The sequence below is a fragment of the Marmota marmota genome, unplaced genomic scaffold (genome assembly GCF_001458135.2).
Source record: "Marmota marmota marmota unplaced genomic scaffold, marMar, whole genome shotgun sequence".
NCBI classification, from domain to species: domain Eukaryota; kingdom Metazoa; phylum Chordata; class Mammalia; order Rodentia; family Sciuridae; genus Marmota; species Marmota marmota.
The window spans coordinates 27542118-27557900 of NW_025999982.1; the positions used below are offsets into that span (position 1 = coordinate 27542118).

General features: G+C 32.9%; 1 protein-coding gene across 1 annotated transcript in view; it reads right to left on the minus strand.

Annotated features, from left to right (window-relative positions):
- Nucleotides 1–15783, minus strand: part of Eys (eyes shut homolog) — a 1560564-nt gene that overhangs the window by 1041164 nt on the left and 503617 nt on the right. The window contains 1 exon segment of the mRNA XM_015487393.2: nt 10414–10673. Coding sequence (XP_015342879.1) covers nt 10414–10673 — 260 coding nt within the window.

The window sequence follows — 15783 nt, forward strand, 5'->3', positions numbered from 1 at the left end:
TGCAATAGAATGTGAAGCTTCAGAATCTGTGAACAGGAATCCAGGCAATATGTTCTGATGGAAATTTAAAAGAAGTAGAAGAAACAACTTTATTTCAGACTTCTTATACAACTATCAAAATAGTATGTGAATAAAATTACACCACTGTCTATATTAATGAGATCAAACAGAAGAATCAAAAGACGATGCTCTACTTAATCTCCTGGAAATGTACAGTCATGGCAAATATTGCTATTGTTTTATAAGGTATTCAAATGTTTGAACAAGAAGGACTGAAATGATCTGGAAAGCAAATGAATTAATTTGATGACCAATCTTCAAGTAAAATTGAGCTTCAATGATCAAATTTATTCAAGACAGTTAGCAGATGTGGCAAATTATTTAATTGCCTTTCACATCCAAGTGATTCAAAGAAAACAAATTATTGTGATTCATAGCTGCATAATCAGTCATCCATTTAAACACTTGCCAGTTATATTAAAAAATAAAAGTGAAAGAAAGTTATGTAGACCAATAAGAGAGGCAATTATAATGATAGCAATACATCCATATCTGAAAAAATGTCCATAACTCATCCCTTTTAAAACTATAATTAAATATTTTATTATTCATAATGACCATTTAAACAATTATTTCCATGGTCATTTAGTAACAAAATATATACTTAGTCTAATGATTTTTAGTACTTTTTCTATTGTTATTTTAAAAATATACGGAACAAAATGATTTTCCTTTCTCTTGCTTTTCCATTGATAAAACTAGGACTGAATAATTGTGGTAACATAAATGTCAATATTCATTGGGGTTCATTTAGTTTGAGAAACATAGGGTCACTCAAGTTACTTTGAGGAAACTATTGCTCTCATATACATAGACTAGGGTTTAAACTGAGATGTATCGGAAGGAGAATGTGGTCTAGTTACCAGTGAGTGACTGCTTTCCTCTCATAGCTCTCCTTCTTATTTCTTCTCATATAGCTTTTGTTTCCATCACAACTACCTCTCCATGTTCAAAGCTTTAGATCATCAGTAATGTTTGTGTGTGGATGATACAGCACAACTTCCTTGATCACTCCCTCTATATCCTGACACAACAGCATTAGCATCTACTGCTGGGAAAATTGCCCTCCGTATTTTCTCAGATTTTCCTGTGGAACATGGAATAGACCTGCTTTCTCTTTTCACAAACACATCACAAGTCATGGTCATTCTCTTCCTCTGTGGTGTATATCATCAGATAAAACTCTAAACCTTTCTCCCATTGGAGTTGGTCAGGGAGGATGGTATGACATCTTGTAAAATCTGGCTGCCTCTTTACAGAGGACATAATATGGAAAATTAAAAATTAATTATTTAAAAGAAAACAAAAGGAGTAAAAGAAATTCAGTACAGATACAGCAAATAGAACACAAATGGCAAGATGGCTAACTTAAAGCTACACATATCAATAATCACATTAAATATAATTTATAAACACTAACAAAAAGGTAAAGAGAGATTAAATAAAACACAAGAAGCAACTCAATGATATCTAAAGGAAATTTACTTGAACTGTAAAGAAGATGAAGGTTAAAAGTAGAAAGGTAGAATGAAGATGCTTCAAGAAGCACTAATTATAGAAGAACTGGAGTATTTATGGGACTACATAGCCTTCAGGGCAACTTTTCTTCACTTTCAGAGCCTTTATGTTAACTTCTGAAGTTATGGGCTTATAATTCATTAATATGCTAGATTTTGTATCTTTAGTGTCAAAATAAAATTGACATGAAATTTCTTAGTTAACATGTTTCTCCTCTTTTAAGTGAGCAAGTTATTATTGATACAACTTCACCATTCTGCAGTCACCATTCCTGTTTTTTATATCTAAGTTGTAAATGTCATAGTAGATATAAAGTCCTTATATTTTCTGAGGGTGTTCAAGTCTTTAAGTATTTTATTGTAGTTGAAATTTTTTTTTACACATTTAAGATTTACAAAGTTGGATGCATTTTAGCATCCCTCTTTTCAGCAAGATTAGTTGTTGTTTTTGTTTGTTTGTTTGTTTTGGCACTGGAGCTCAGAGGCACTGGCTGACTAAGAAACATCAGTAATCCTTTAGATCTCAATAAGGCTGATGAATCAGAACACTCAGAACCTGAGTCAAGAATAGCTTACAGGATAACCTGTTTTCTATGATTTTGCCTTATTCATTAAGCTTGACATTTCTTAGATAGAGTCTTGTTAGATAGAGTTTTGTAACATGTCAATGGGCTGGAGAAAATGAGATTGCTGAAATGCAGTAGACATTTGGAGAAAACATAATGTAAATATGGACAGCATTCAAAATGAGCCAAAATTTTACTAAGGAAGCTCACTTTTTAGGGACTTTAAAGACATGAGATTTGTACATACTTAGTCTCAAACTAAACATTTAATAGTCCATAGTATTAAAGTTTAAATTTGCTTGTGAGAGGAGTACTTGTTTTGAATATATGCAGTTAGAGATAAAAGGCTCTCCAAATAGAAAGTACAGTGAATTATTTATTTATTTATTTATTTATTTTTTATTTATTTATTTTTTTTTTGGTGTGTGTGGAGGTATTGGGGATTGAACCCAGGGGCACTGAACCACTGAGCTACATCCCCAGTCCCATTTTGTACTTTATTGAGAGACAGGTCTCACTGAGTTGCTTAGTAATTTGTTATTGCTGAGGCTGGCTTTGAAATCTGGATCCTCCTGTCTCAGCCTCTGGTGCCACTAGGATTACAGGCGTGCACAACTATCTCCCAACTATAGTTAAGGTTCTTGTTGTTTACAAAAAGAAAGGCATTCTCCGAGGAGCAAATGGGTATTTTCTTCATTGTTTTTCTTTAACATCATACCTGTGTTTTTCTATAGTAAATGAAAATGAATGGTTAATACGTAATACTATTTTATCTGGTATTCTGGCACACACACCTATGATCTCAGTGACTTAGAAGTTGAAGATCACAAGTTCAAGGCCAGCCTCTGAAATTTACTGAGACCCTATCTCAAAATAAAACGTCAAAAAGGGTTATAAATGTAGCCCAATACCAATATAACAACTGCAATAACAATGTTTTTATACTTTCCAACTCCTTCAAAACATGGGAAATTAGTTAGTAAGGTTACTAGTAAAATCTAGGATCTACACCAATTCAAATTACACATATCATTTAAGAAACTATTTAATATAGTCTTTCTAAAAAATTCAGGCTTTTGAATTGGATTATATAGAAGAGATGGTATTGAAGAAGTACATTATCAAAGGAGATTTGCATTAAAGGTTGTAAAGAAGCCTTTTATCATTGTGGACTACAGTTTTAACGATTCTCACTTTAGATGTGATACAAGTTGGAGTAATTTAAAATGAAAATAAATGGAGAAAACAAGAGTGTAAGGAAAGGAAAAGCAGACAGAAGCAAGGTGCAGAGGCACAGCAAAAGCTGCTCTCCTGAGCTGCTAGATTTATTTATTTTAATAGGTTACTTTAGGTCATTGGCATCATTAGTACCTATTGTTCATTGTTACTACTACTCAGGTTATAGACTTAGCAACATTATGCAGCCTATTTCTCAGTTACATACTAAGTTGCATTCTGCAATGTTAGGAGCTTTGTGTAGATCTCAAGAAAGTTCATTGTATAAAGTTACTGTTATGTAGACAGATTTGGGCTCAGTGAAACACTGTGGTTGTCTAACAAGAGAGTTCCTTTATTCCCAGAATAAAGGAAGTAAAAGACTTAGTAAATACCCAGAAGTTGAGTGTCTGAAATCAAGGTCGAGGTTGATAGACTCTATCTCGTACAGAGCCTCCTCAAAAAGGACATTACCATAGCAGGTAGGCATTGCACATGTATTAGTTATCTTACTAATTGCTGGGAGAAACTTCAGAATATTCCAAGTATGGAAAACGGGGTTCCTGTTACCCCTTGGCAGTTTGCTCACCAGAGGAACCCTGCCTTGTGTTTTTCCACAGCCAGAATCCTTACACAAGAGTATATCACGATATGTATTCCAATAAGGTGGTTAAATATCACACATTTAAATGTAAAACTAAGGATGATAAAATTATTTTCAAAAATATTATTTATTTCTTAATTAAAAATCTAATTTAGCCAGATTTTAAGATTTTATAAAAACAAAAACACTGAATTCTTTCTTAACAAGTCAGTTTTTTTAAGTTTGTTGTTTTACTTAAAATATTTTAATGTAAATGCTGTTATTTACCAAAGTAACTAATTTTTGAAAATAAATGTGATGTTTTTGCTTATAAACTGAGATAAAATTCAAAATAAACAAATTATCATTCATAAAAGAATATTAGAAAACAAATATATTTCAAAAATAAAATTATTTTAAATGTTTAACTGTATACACATACATACTTGCACTATAGAACACATTCACGTTTTATCTAAAGTCATCTTTATTCCCCTAATCCTCATGTGGATTTTACATTTTTTTTTATTTTTTTGCCTAACACTTGAATTTGAACCCAATTTATTTATCTTCTCTCATTTCACTTTTCCATTCACTGTATATGTTAGCTATTACTCTTTTGGCTATTTATGATGTAAAAAAAATGCTATCTTTAGACAGGCTATAGATTTATTGGCAGCTTAGCTGGGAGGGATATCTGAGTATTCACAGAATTGATGAAAGAAAGAAAGAAAGAAAGAAAGAAAGAAAGAAAGAAAGAAAGAAAGAAAGAAAGAAAGAAAGAAAGAAAGAAAGAAAGAAAGAAAGAAAGAAAGAAAGAAAGAAAGAAAGAAAGAAAGAAGGAAGGAAGGAAGGAAGGAAGGAAGGAAGGAAGGAAGGAAGGAAGGAAGGAAGGAAAAGAAAAGAAAAGAAAAGAAAAGAAAAGTTAAGTTATAGGGACCACTAGAATTCCTTCTTTTCAAATAGTGCTACTTCCATACAGATGTCTGCATACAGGCAACATGGCAGTTGACTGCACCAACTTAAAAATTATCTCAGAAGTAGAAAGACCCTACTCTCAGCATCAATTCTAAGGAAAATTTCTGAGTGTTAATATTCTAATCACATGATCAGACCTAAATCAATATTTCTGCCAAAGGGATGGTGTTTGCTATATACCTTAGCTTGGGTTCTTTCAAAAGAAGAATCAGAAATAATAATATGCATACAAGTAGTCTATTTTAGAGACAATTCCTGGAATTATTACAAGGGAGTGATGAATAAAACAGAGAAAGGAGGAGTGCTTAATGAGCATGTCATTGAAATGGGCAACATGTCATTGTTGAGTTTTTGCTTGCTGGAGAATGATTTAGAAATCATCTAGAACTACCTTAGGCCTTTCTGTGGTGCTGTAACAGAATACTTGAAATTGGATAATGTATAAATAACAGATGTATTTCTTATAGTTCTGAAAGTTGGAAAGACTTGCATATCACTAGGTCCTTCTTGCTGCATTAACCTACATCAGAAGGCAGAAAAACTAAAGGATACTTTGTACATGCAGGCAAGAGAGAGAAAAACAAACAAACAAACAAAAAAAAAAAAAGAAAAGAAAAAGAAAAAGAAAAAAAGAGAGAGGGAAGAATTTTAAATCCAATCCTCCTTCAGAAACCCACTCCTGCAATAGCTCGTCCATTTCTGTGGAAGTAACATTAATCCACTCTTGAAGGTAGAACCTTTGGAACCCAACCATATCTCAGTACTGTTGCACTGGGGACTCAGTTTCTAACACAGATAATTCTGGGAACACATTTAAATCATAGAAACTACACAACTCAGAGTTTTTCACACTGAACAAGAAAGCTGAGTACTCATCCACAAATCATCCTTGTGTATTTTTCTGCCACAATTTCAGAACCTCTTACTGTATTGGACTTTCAGGTTGGTTAATTTGTATATCTCGCCCTTAAAATTTACATTTCTTGAGGATATGTCTTTGCCATGTTTAATTTCTCTAGAACCTTTCTCAAGAATTTACATGTCATAAGAGACCACGATGTTTGTTGAGTCAGTTAATAAAGGATAACATTTTTAGATTTCCAGTATGCTACCAGCAAGTAATTACAAGACTGATGTATGTGATATGTAGATAATACTTTTGAAAATAAAAATAAATTTTGTGTACTATAAAATAAATTTTTAGTAGCATAAATTGATTGCACACTAAATAACCAAAACTAACACTATTAGGGTGTCAAATCCCATTTGTTTCTAGGAATCTTACATAATTGTATTTACTGTTGTATGTGCTATATTTTAGTTAATAAAAAACTGATTCTTTTCAATCACAGATATTTCTTCATACAAATAGCATACTATATAAAACAAACCTGTATTAAGTTATTACTTCTGCTTGCTTCTTTGCCTACCTATTTTCTGCTACAAAATACTCATTATGTGTACAAATCAAATTAACTCACCTTAGTTCTAATCAAAAGATAGAAGCATTGTCCTGACTTTCTCTAGCAAAACATGATCACAACAGTTTTGGTATTTTTATTATCATAAATTTTTTAAGATTCTCATGTTGCATGAAAATAAATTAGATTATTTGCACTATAACTTTCTGTCAAACTAACCAAAATAGTTTACCTCCTGAGGAGTAAGTTTGTCATAAATTCAAAGGACTTCTACTTGGTGGTTTTTCAGGGTGTATCAGAATGCCATTTACAGTTATCTACATGTAGTTACATAATTACTCTAGATCTAGAATTTTATGTATGTTCATACTTAAATGATGATAGACCCTTGGAACCCTTAAGTTTCAGTTTTCTTTTTTTTTTTTTTAATGTCCTGCCATTTTTTTTTATCAGCTGACACAACAATTTGCAAAAAGATCCAATAGGGCTCCCATATCCCATATCTGTAGAAGATGTTGTCTTATGTTTCCTTGTTATGTCTCACAACTAAACTGATCAGGGTAACTTCAAGTGAATTTGGGGAATAGATAAAGACATATACACAGAAAGTGCCTTTTCTTTGGGTTCAGTGACAGCTCCTAAGTTGCAGCTCCCACAAGGGGGACAAGGCAGGCAAGAAAGAGAGTGAGGAGAACATGCTGAACCCTTTTATTGGGTAGAAGGCATTCAAATGTGGCAAGGGGTCAGGTTTCAGGGGATTGAGTCTAGCTTTCTGATGTTTTTGCTGTCAGCAAGTTGATTGACATCTAGGAAGGCATGCCCATCTCATGTGCTGTGTGGGGATCATAGGCAGAGCAAGGGAAAAGACCCTTAAGTTGCCTGCCCAAACAGAGGGGCAATGTCTGTTCAGTCCACCCTGTGTGTTCAGTGCTCATAGTTGACACACACACAGTCCATGGCTGGCTTGCCACATCTCCACATTCTCATCACTCAGGGCTAAGGGGCGCTCGGTTTCTATGTGGCAGTTCCCGACATTTCCTTTTACTTTTAATTTTGATACCTGTTAAAATGGAATTTGACCCTTTCCTTAAGAAAACCTATATCTTTAATGATAGCTTTCAGGTAAACTTATTTAATCTTAAATAAAACCTATAAAAGCAACTCATTGCATAACTTCTCATTTTAGTTTTCTAAGGTTATACTTTTTAAAGCAATGTGAGTCTTTAGTTTTGATCTATTCCAGAGTTTGAATTACTAATGAAACTGGTGTTTTTAGATGACACTAGATTCCCTATTTTACCAAATTTCCTTCTGAGTTCTTGTCTTGCAAATTTGAAGAATAAAATCCATTGACAAAAATGAAAGGTAAGAGTAAGTGGAATAAGATTCATTTAGGTGAGAAGAGATTGGAACCTTGAGATATGGGAGGGGGCCAGATAGTAGAAAAAACCCTTTAGATGTGCTTGCTTAGGTGCTTATATGGTTTGGGGTAGAGCGTGGAGAAAAATCTGTTAAACAGGCATTGAAAAAGTGTTGACTGTGTCTTTTATACTGAATTTTAATCTTTTCTTTGAGTCTGATCTGGATTCACTTTCAACTTCCATTTTCTAGCCTCTCTAGAAAAAAGGAGTTGGCTGAAATGTTCCCACAGGTGAGCCTCAAAGACTTTTACCTTTGAAATTCACCTTGATGGTGCCAGTTAATATCTCTACTAGTTAGTCTCTGGGTGTGGCCTCTGCGTTTGAATCAGACCCTAGTTGGGGCCCACTGCCTGACCATTATCTATTCTTACTCACTAATGGCAATATTAAATAGGCATTATTAGAGCAGTTAGGACTGATTTAGAGAAACTCACTCAGTCCAAAGAATTTACTAACCTAGTCATATTTCCTTGGAATTCTTGGTATGAAATCTCAAGGAAGAGCTGATTTTACTTCTTAAAATAGTTAAATCTAATTTACCTCAAGATATCTCTGTGATTCCTCAGGTGAATGGGAGGTATTATTGCTAATTTGATACAAGTTTTCATGATATCTCAGAACTTATTTTTCCCTCACCCAAGAGCAGTAAATGAACCTTATTATATAAAATATTAGCTGTATTTATAAATTTCAAATTAGTGATCAAACTATTAGGATTTGGGAAAATAAGATGAGTAATTATAACGTCCTTCCTCAATAAATATTTATCTAATATTTCTATTCTGAGAAAGTAAGTAAAATGGATAAAGTAACATAGAAAAATCCTCCCCAGTAAATTAGCTCTTTCATTAATATTGAAAAATTTCTCAAAATTTTTTACTTTTTGTCTTTAAGAGGAAAATTATTTATTTTAATTATGTGCTTCATAATTACAGAGGTTTTCTGTAAAATTAAATGTTTCCTTTATATTTGTTCTCCTCTATCTTGCTGTTTCTGTCTCATTGCTGAAAAATAATTTTTTTGTGTACTCTAAAAAGCCTCTGTCATTAAAAATAAAATCAAGCCCACAGGGTGGCGCTGGCTTGTAATACTAGCAGCTCCAGAGGCTGAGGCAGGAGGATCAGGAATTCAAAGCCCTATTCAACAAAAGTGAGGTGCTAAACAACTCAGTGAGACCCTGTCTCTAAAAAAAAAAAAAGACATAACAAATAGGGTTGGGGATATGGCTTGATGGTCCAGTGCCCCTGAGTTCAATACTAGATAGCAAAACAATAACAACAACTAAACAAAATCAACCAGCTAACAAAAAAAAAAACAAAAAAAAACATTATTGATAGTTTTTCAGTTTCTAAATCCAGTTCCTCATAGGGCCCCAAAACTTCTGTCATGTACAAAGTTCCAAGGACTTGCCCTGATATTCTTAAAATTGATTACCTATATCTTAAAGAAGATCTCAAAGGTTTTTCAAAACAAATGGGAAAAAGTGTTGAATAAGATATTTCATTCACTGTTATAGTCTAATCTGGCTTTTTAAAAACAGAATGCTAAATAATTAATTGCCTTTATCTTGAAGGGACCCCATTAAGACTCAGTAATAGGGAAAGAGAGATGAACTCATAGGTAAACAATAGAAAATAGATTATAGTTATAAACTGCTAAATGGAATATAGTTTTTGCATTTGCTAATGACATACTCCAGTTACTCTGCAAACCTTCCATGAGCTTGTGTTTTGCTAAAGTGTTCCTAGTGAAGATGGTAATAACTCTGGAGTATCAGTCTTCTGTATGGCTTAATTCAGGAACTCAAATAAAACCCCTTGATCTACTCATATTTCCTTACATAGGATCTTTTTAATGGAACAAAATGATCACCAAAATCACATGATAGCACATAAGCAATCAAAGCATGAAGACCTGATAATTTTAGATAACTTCAGAACAAATGTCACATGGAATCATTTGATTATTCTATCTTGGGCTTACTCCTACCTTTAACTAATTGTTATTGTCAAGAATAGTATAAGACTCTTCAGGAAAGAGAGGTTGTTACCAAAGGAGAGATAATTCCTGAAAGAGACAAAGTAAAGAAAGGAAGGAAGGAAGGAAAGGATGGGAAAAAAGAAAGAGTTAAAAAGCATTAATCTCTGGCTGTGCACCATGGCTGTAATCCCCGAGGTTCAGGAGGCTGAGGCAGGAGGATTGCAAGTTCAATGCTAGCCCCAGCAATTTAGGGAGGCACTAAGCAACTCAGTGAGACCCCATCTCTAAATAAAATATAAAATAGGGCTGGAGATGTGGCTTAGCAGTGGAGTGCCTCTGAGTTCAATCCCTTGTTCCCCCCCACAAAAAAAGCATTACTCTCTTTTCCCAATGTTATATGGGTTAAATTTTTAGATATATATTTTACAATATGTTTTTAATGCTTGAATTTTAGTTCTAATTTTGAGTCATATGCTCAACCTATTCCCCAAGGAACTCTTCCTTAAAGATAAGGGCAATAATTATTTATTCTTTTGTCCAAACACTCCAGATTAACCTCTAACACTGAAAAGTAAATATCTTATAGGTTTCTTCTCACCCATTCTTAACCAGCCATTATTCCATAGGAACAATAAATGAGTAAATAAACATTAAGACATACATAAGTTTTACCTTCTCTACAAAGGCAATGATGACTTCCATCTGCTGAAGTCAGGCATGTTGCGTTGTTTCTGCAAGGCTCATTGAGTAGATCACAGGGGTTAGAGTGCCGATGGCAAAATTGTCCAGTATAAAAGGGTGGGCACAGGCATACAAATTGCCCAGGGATGGTAGATTCATGACAGAGAGCTCCATTCATGCATGGGTCAGAATCACATTCATTTATTTCTTCACTACAGTTTTGTCCGGTCCATCCAGATGCACATTCACAGCTGAAATAAAAATTTCAGGAAATGTTAATGGTATTTTTTCAAGTTTATCTCATGCATTTATTGTGTTGCACCAAAATATGTGGTATTTTAAACTTATAACAGGATTAATAAATTATACATAGTTGAGAAACATTGTTTACCTAATTTTCCTGGAACATTTTAGTGTATTTTACTATCAAAGTGACTATATTGACTGAAATAAGATTTAAGATGCATTTAGTTAAATTTCTAACATAGGCATCTGAAATATATCAGATTATGATTATTGAGCTGAATTACCAATTGAGCACATTTTCCCCACCATTTTGTTAATGTAAAATATATTTTTTTACAGATGAGATCACTTTTTATAAGCCTGAAATGAATTCAATGTCCTTAGCAATATGTGATTCTTGTAATCACCAGAACTCTTAATAAAGTTCTCCTTTAAACATCTATGTTTGGTTTCAATTTTTTATTGGCTTACTCACTGAAATATTTGACATATTTTTAAAAATATTTTCCCAACTGGTACTGGAATAATGTGAAAAACTGAATAGAAAGTAAATAATTAAAAATAAAAGCATTTGGATCTTGTCTGCATCTTACTGACTCAGTCTACCCCTCAACCACCCAATATGTACCGTAGTCTTCAAATGCCAATCACCTTTCATCAAACTAGCCTAGTTCTGCTCCTAAGAGCAAGAGGATTCTAACAGCGCAGAGAAGGTTTTTCACATGAAATATTATTCACATAAGGTGAATGAATATGCTGTAATGAAACCCACAGATGGAGAATAGATGCTTAGATTGTTCACCAACTAGTTAAGTGGAAGTCAATCACAAACTGTACTTGCATTCAGAGATAGAACTTGAATCAATTTGTGAGAAATGTAGAATTGCCTTCTTGAGTAACTGTACAATTCAGGCAAGTAATAAATCATGAAACGAGGCAGAGGAGACATCTAAAGACCTTTTTCAGAGAAAAAAAAAATTCATTATTGACAAATTTGTATTGTTGTATAAGTCACAAGGAATACCGGGAAGCTGAAACTAACTCTCTGGCTTAATTGATAAGAAATATTGTGCTTAAAAGATGAGGGAAGGAAAGAAAGGTAGGAAGGAAAGAAGATGGAAGGAAGAAAGGAAAGAAGGAAGGAAGGGAAGGGAATCACCAAATTTAACTGTTTCAAAGCACCAGAAATATTATGACCCTTTTGCATCAATAAATGATGAAAGTGAAAAAACAGTGAAAGGAGATAGTTGCATGAATGGTTTATACCAGCATCTGAAATTGAACCCTTAAGTAGATATAACAGCCATTGAAATAAACTAAAATGATAAAAGTTAATGCTCACTAGTTCATTAAGTGTATTAGATTTTACACCTAATGCTGCAGTCCGGCTGCAGCAATGTTAGAGTCTGTAAACAAGTCAAAATAACACCTGGCATTTTGCCAGGAGAATGTTAGAGTTCTAAAACAAGTCTGGATGGTGCCTGGCAAAATGCCAGAGGGAGTGGTTTGAGAAGTAACAAAACTGAGCCATTAAGTGTGGAGATTCTTGATTGGTTGACTGATGTATCTAGTTTATGTTAATTAGATAAGCTGTGTGGAATGTATAAATACTGCTCCTGTCCTGCAATAAACGGCTCCTACTCCTGCTGTATCAACGCACACAAGTTATTCGTCACCCCCCTGGTTATTTTGCTGCAGCCGGACTGCGGCAACCTAATTTTTTGAATTGGTAGTGTGTGGAAAGTAAACAACACTGTATAATTTTCATTTTTTTTTTTTTGAGATGGCATCTCACTCTGTTGTCCAGGCTGGTCTCCAACTCCTGGGTTCAAACAATCCTCTTGCCTTAGCCTCCCAAATAGCTCCGTTTGTAGGCAAGTGCCACAGTGCCCAGTAATTTCTGCCTTGTAAATTTAACTTTCTTTGAAAAATATGTTCACATAAGACAAATTTTACAACTGAAAAAATTCGTACTTTTGTACTATGAAAATATGCCTATGGGTATATTATTTCCTTTAAGAATGAGTAAAATGCCTTGATATTTTACTTTCCTTTTGAAAAAAAAAGTGGACTAATTATATGATGGATATCCATCCTAATTTGCCTGGACAGTCCTGGTTTAACCTGTTGTCTCAGTGTAATTATTTATAGGGCTACTTTTTATTTTCCCAATTTCTGTGGTGCTACTATTCACATCTTGAATTATCTCCTATATACCAATACTGAAATGGAATATTTTTTAAAAAAATAAAATGAAGAAACTATTTGGCCGCTCACTTACTATGCTTTTGCATGATTTTACATTACCCTCAAGTTTCTTGCCACAGATTTTCATGAAATTCATCAATTATACTAACTTGTATCAAAACCATTTGCATGACTTGTTTCTACTATTAAGCATCTAGTCTCTACAAGTAAAAGGATAATCTACATCTCTAAACTATCATGTACATATTAAAAGTTGAAAATAGTTTTAGTGTAAATTAGTATAAGGTCTTTGATGTCAGAGTTTGACAGACATGTCTAAATTCTTTCATTTGATGAACTAATGATGAAAAATTTAAATCAACTGATAATTTCATACAACTGTTGTAAAGGTTAAATGAGATTGTAAATAAAAAGTGTATATATATATACTTAAGTATATATCTGTATCTTTTTATCTCTAGCTCTGTATCTACACTGTCTATGTAAATGAGATGTGTACATTGCCTAGCTACCTACTTTGGTTATTAGGTGCTGTCATGGAATTAAAAAGAATTATTTGTTGTCTTATCAACCTAAATAAAATTAAAGCTTCAATAAGATAGCATAAGTTCATTCATTTTAAATATCATTACTATAAATATAACTGTTAGTCAGATTATAGGGATCAATAAGCATAGTAGGACAATTTCAGGAGTGGATAAAAGCTGTAGAATTAATACTTTCTTAATTTGTAATCACTATCACATTGTGAGAACTGGTCCTAAGGTAGGCTGCAAAAATAGTTAGGTATTATTCTTTATTATATTTCTTGTAAGTATACATAATTTTAACCTGACTAATTTAAAATCACTTTCTTTGAATAGACGATAATGATTGAATATTAGTACATGTGCTAAGCATTTGTTCTATCCTTTCAAATAACAGGTGGCCAAAACTTCATGTGGTGTTGTTACAAGGATCAACCCCAGGAAAGCATCTGGCAGTTTGTCAATAGGACTTATGAAGCCAAGGCTGAGTCCTGTGGACATGAATGGATATTTTGCAGGAAATAAAGTTTCAAGGAACAAAGGCACTACTAGTAAGCAACAATCAAACCTAAGGGTTCATATTTTGAATCTGCTTTTTTACAGGTCAGAGAAACTAGTCCTTGATGGATTGAAAAACATATTTTATGTGAGAGTTCCAATCTGGTTTTAAGGCTTCATCATGAAGTAATTTGAAGATTCAGGGTGATCTGGTAGAATTTTTCAAACTCACAGCTAGAAACAGTGACTTCATGGACTTAAAATTAATACAGCAAGAAAACACATTTGGCATAACTTCTCAAGTGTATGATATCTAGTAGTAAACACTCAAAAATAGATTTAGTGTATGCTTAAAAAATTTGTGCAAAATACTTTGAACTCCTTTTAAATAGTAAGAACTTTTCAAACTTTAGTAGTTTAAAGACTAGAACTGATACTGGATTATAAAGCAGATATTATTGTTGAAAAATTGGCAAGAAGAACATTCATTAAAATATTCATTAGCTTCAAGAATCTTCATAGAGACCTATTTTGAACATTAATCATTCTTTTTGCCTTCCCATAATTATTGGTATTTTGTAACTAAGCATTTTTCAAGATGTTTGGACATGTTTTATAGGTAAAGACATATAGGCTTTCTTGGCTATAAATTTACAAATAGAAATTTAAAATAATATTTCATTAAATAGTATTTTCTAACAAGAATACTTAATTACTCATTAAAGCAGTCAGGAGAATATTGTTTACCAGAAGTTGGGGCAGGTGTGGGTTGGGGTGATGTTAGTCAAAGGATAGAAACTTTTAGTTAAAAGAACTAAGTCAAAACATCATTTTGAATCATACTTACTATAGTTAATAACAATGTATCATACACTTGAAAAGTGCTGAAGGGTAAATATTAAGTGTTTTCACCACAAAAAGTGATAAATATATGAGAAAATGCATAGGTTAATTATATTAATTTAATATTCCCAATGTATCCATAAACCAAAAAATAATGTTTTATAACATAAACATGCTCTCTTTTTATTTGTGAATTTAAAAATAATTAGTTTACTTAGTGTTTCTCACAGTCATTACTCATATAAAAACAAATTGAAACCAAACCATGTAGTAAAAAAAGAAATAATAAGACTGTAAATAATAAAATGAATTCTTATCCTTGAAAATTCTAACATTTGAGGACACAGAAAAATGAATTAAAATATGGGTTATGCTACTAAGCAATTCATTTCTTACCACATTGTTTTATCTACCTGTTCTACCTGATGATTGTATCATAAGGTGCATTATTAACAATGAAATATTAATAATGAATTACTAAATGGTAACTATTACAGGTTTATCCACTACAGTCTTCTTGGAAAGACATGTGAGAAACTATTTAGCTTATTTAGAATGATAACATTTATTTTTTAAATACGTGTTATATTAGTAAACATGGAAAGAAGAAAATGGTTTTAAGACCACTGTGAAGTACACAAAGAAAAGATTAAGATGCAAAACCATCCAAAAAGATGAACACAGGTAGAATGAAAGGACGGAGCAGTCTAAACTGTAAGGGCAGTGTCAAGAGTCCCAGAAACAAAAGCAACAACAGAAAGAGTGAATTCTACTCTTGATAATATTTATGGTTTTGTAGCTGCTGTTTTTAAGCATGGAAATCAGACTATTATAAAATAGAAGATGGGTTAAAATAGTGAGGGCTTGCAGTATGGAGATGATTTAGGAAACCATTGCTTCATTGCTGATAAGAGACTGTGAAAAGCCAAACAAAGCCAACATTGGGGCACATCAGATTTGAGATGCATTTATTTGGGCTGGAGAATATTTTGGAAATGTTTAGCATAAGCAAATGATGCAGAGTGAAAAGTCACAAGGA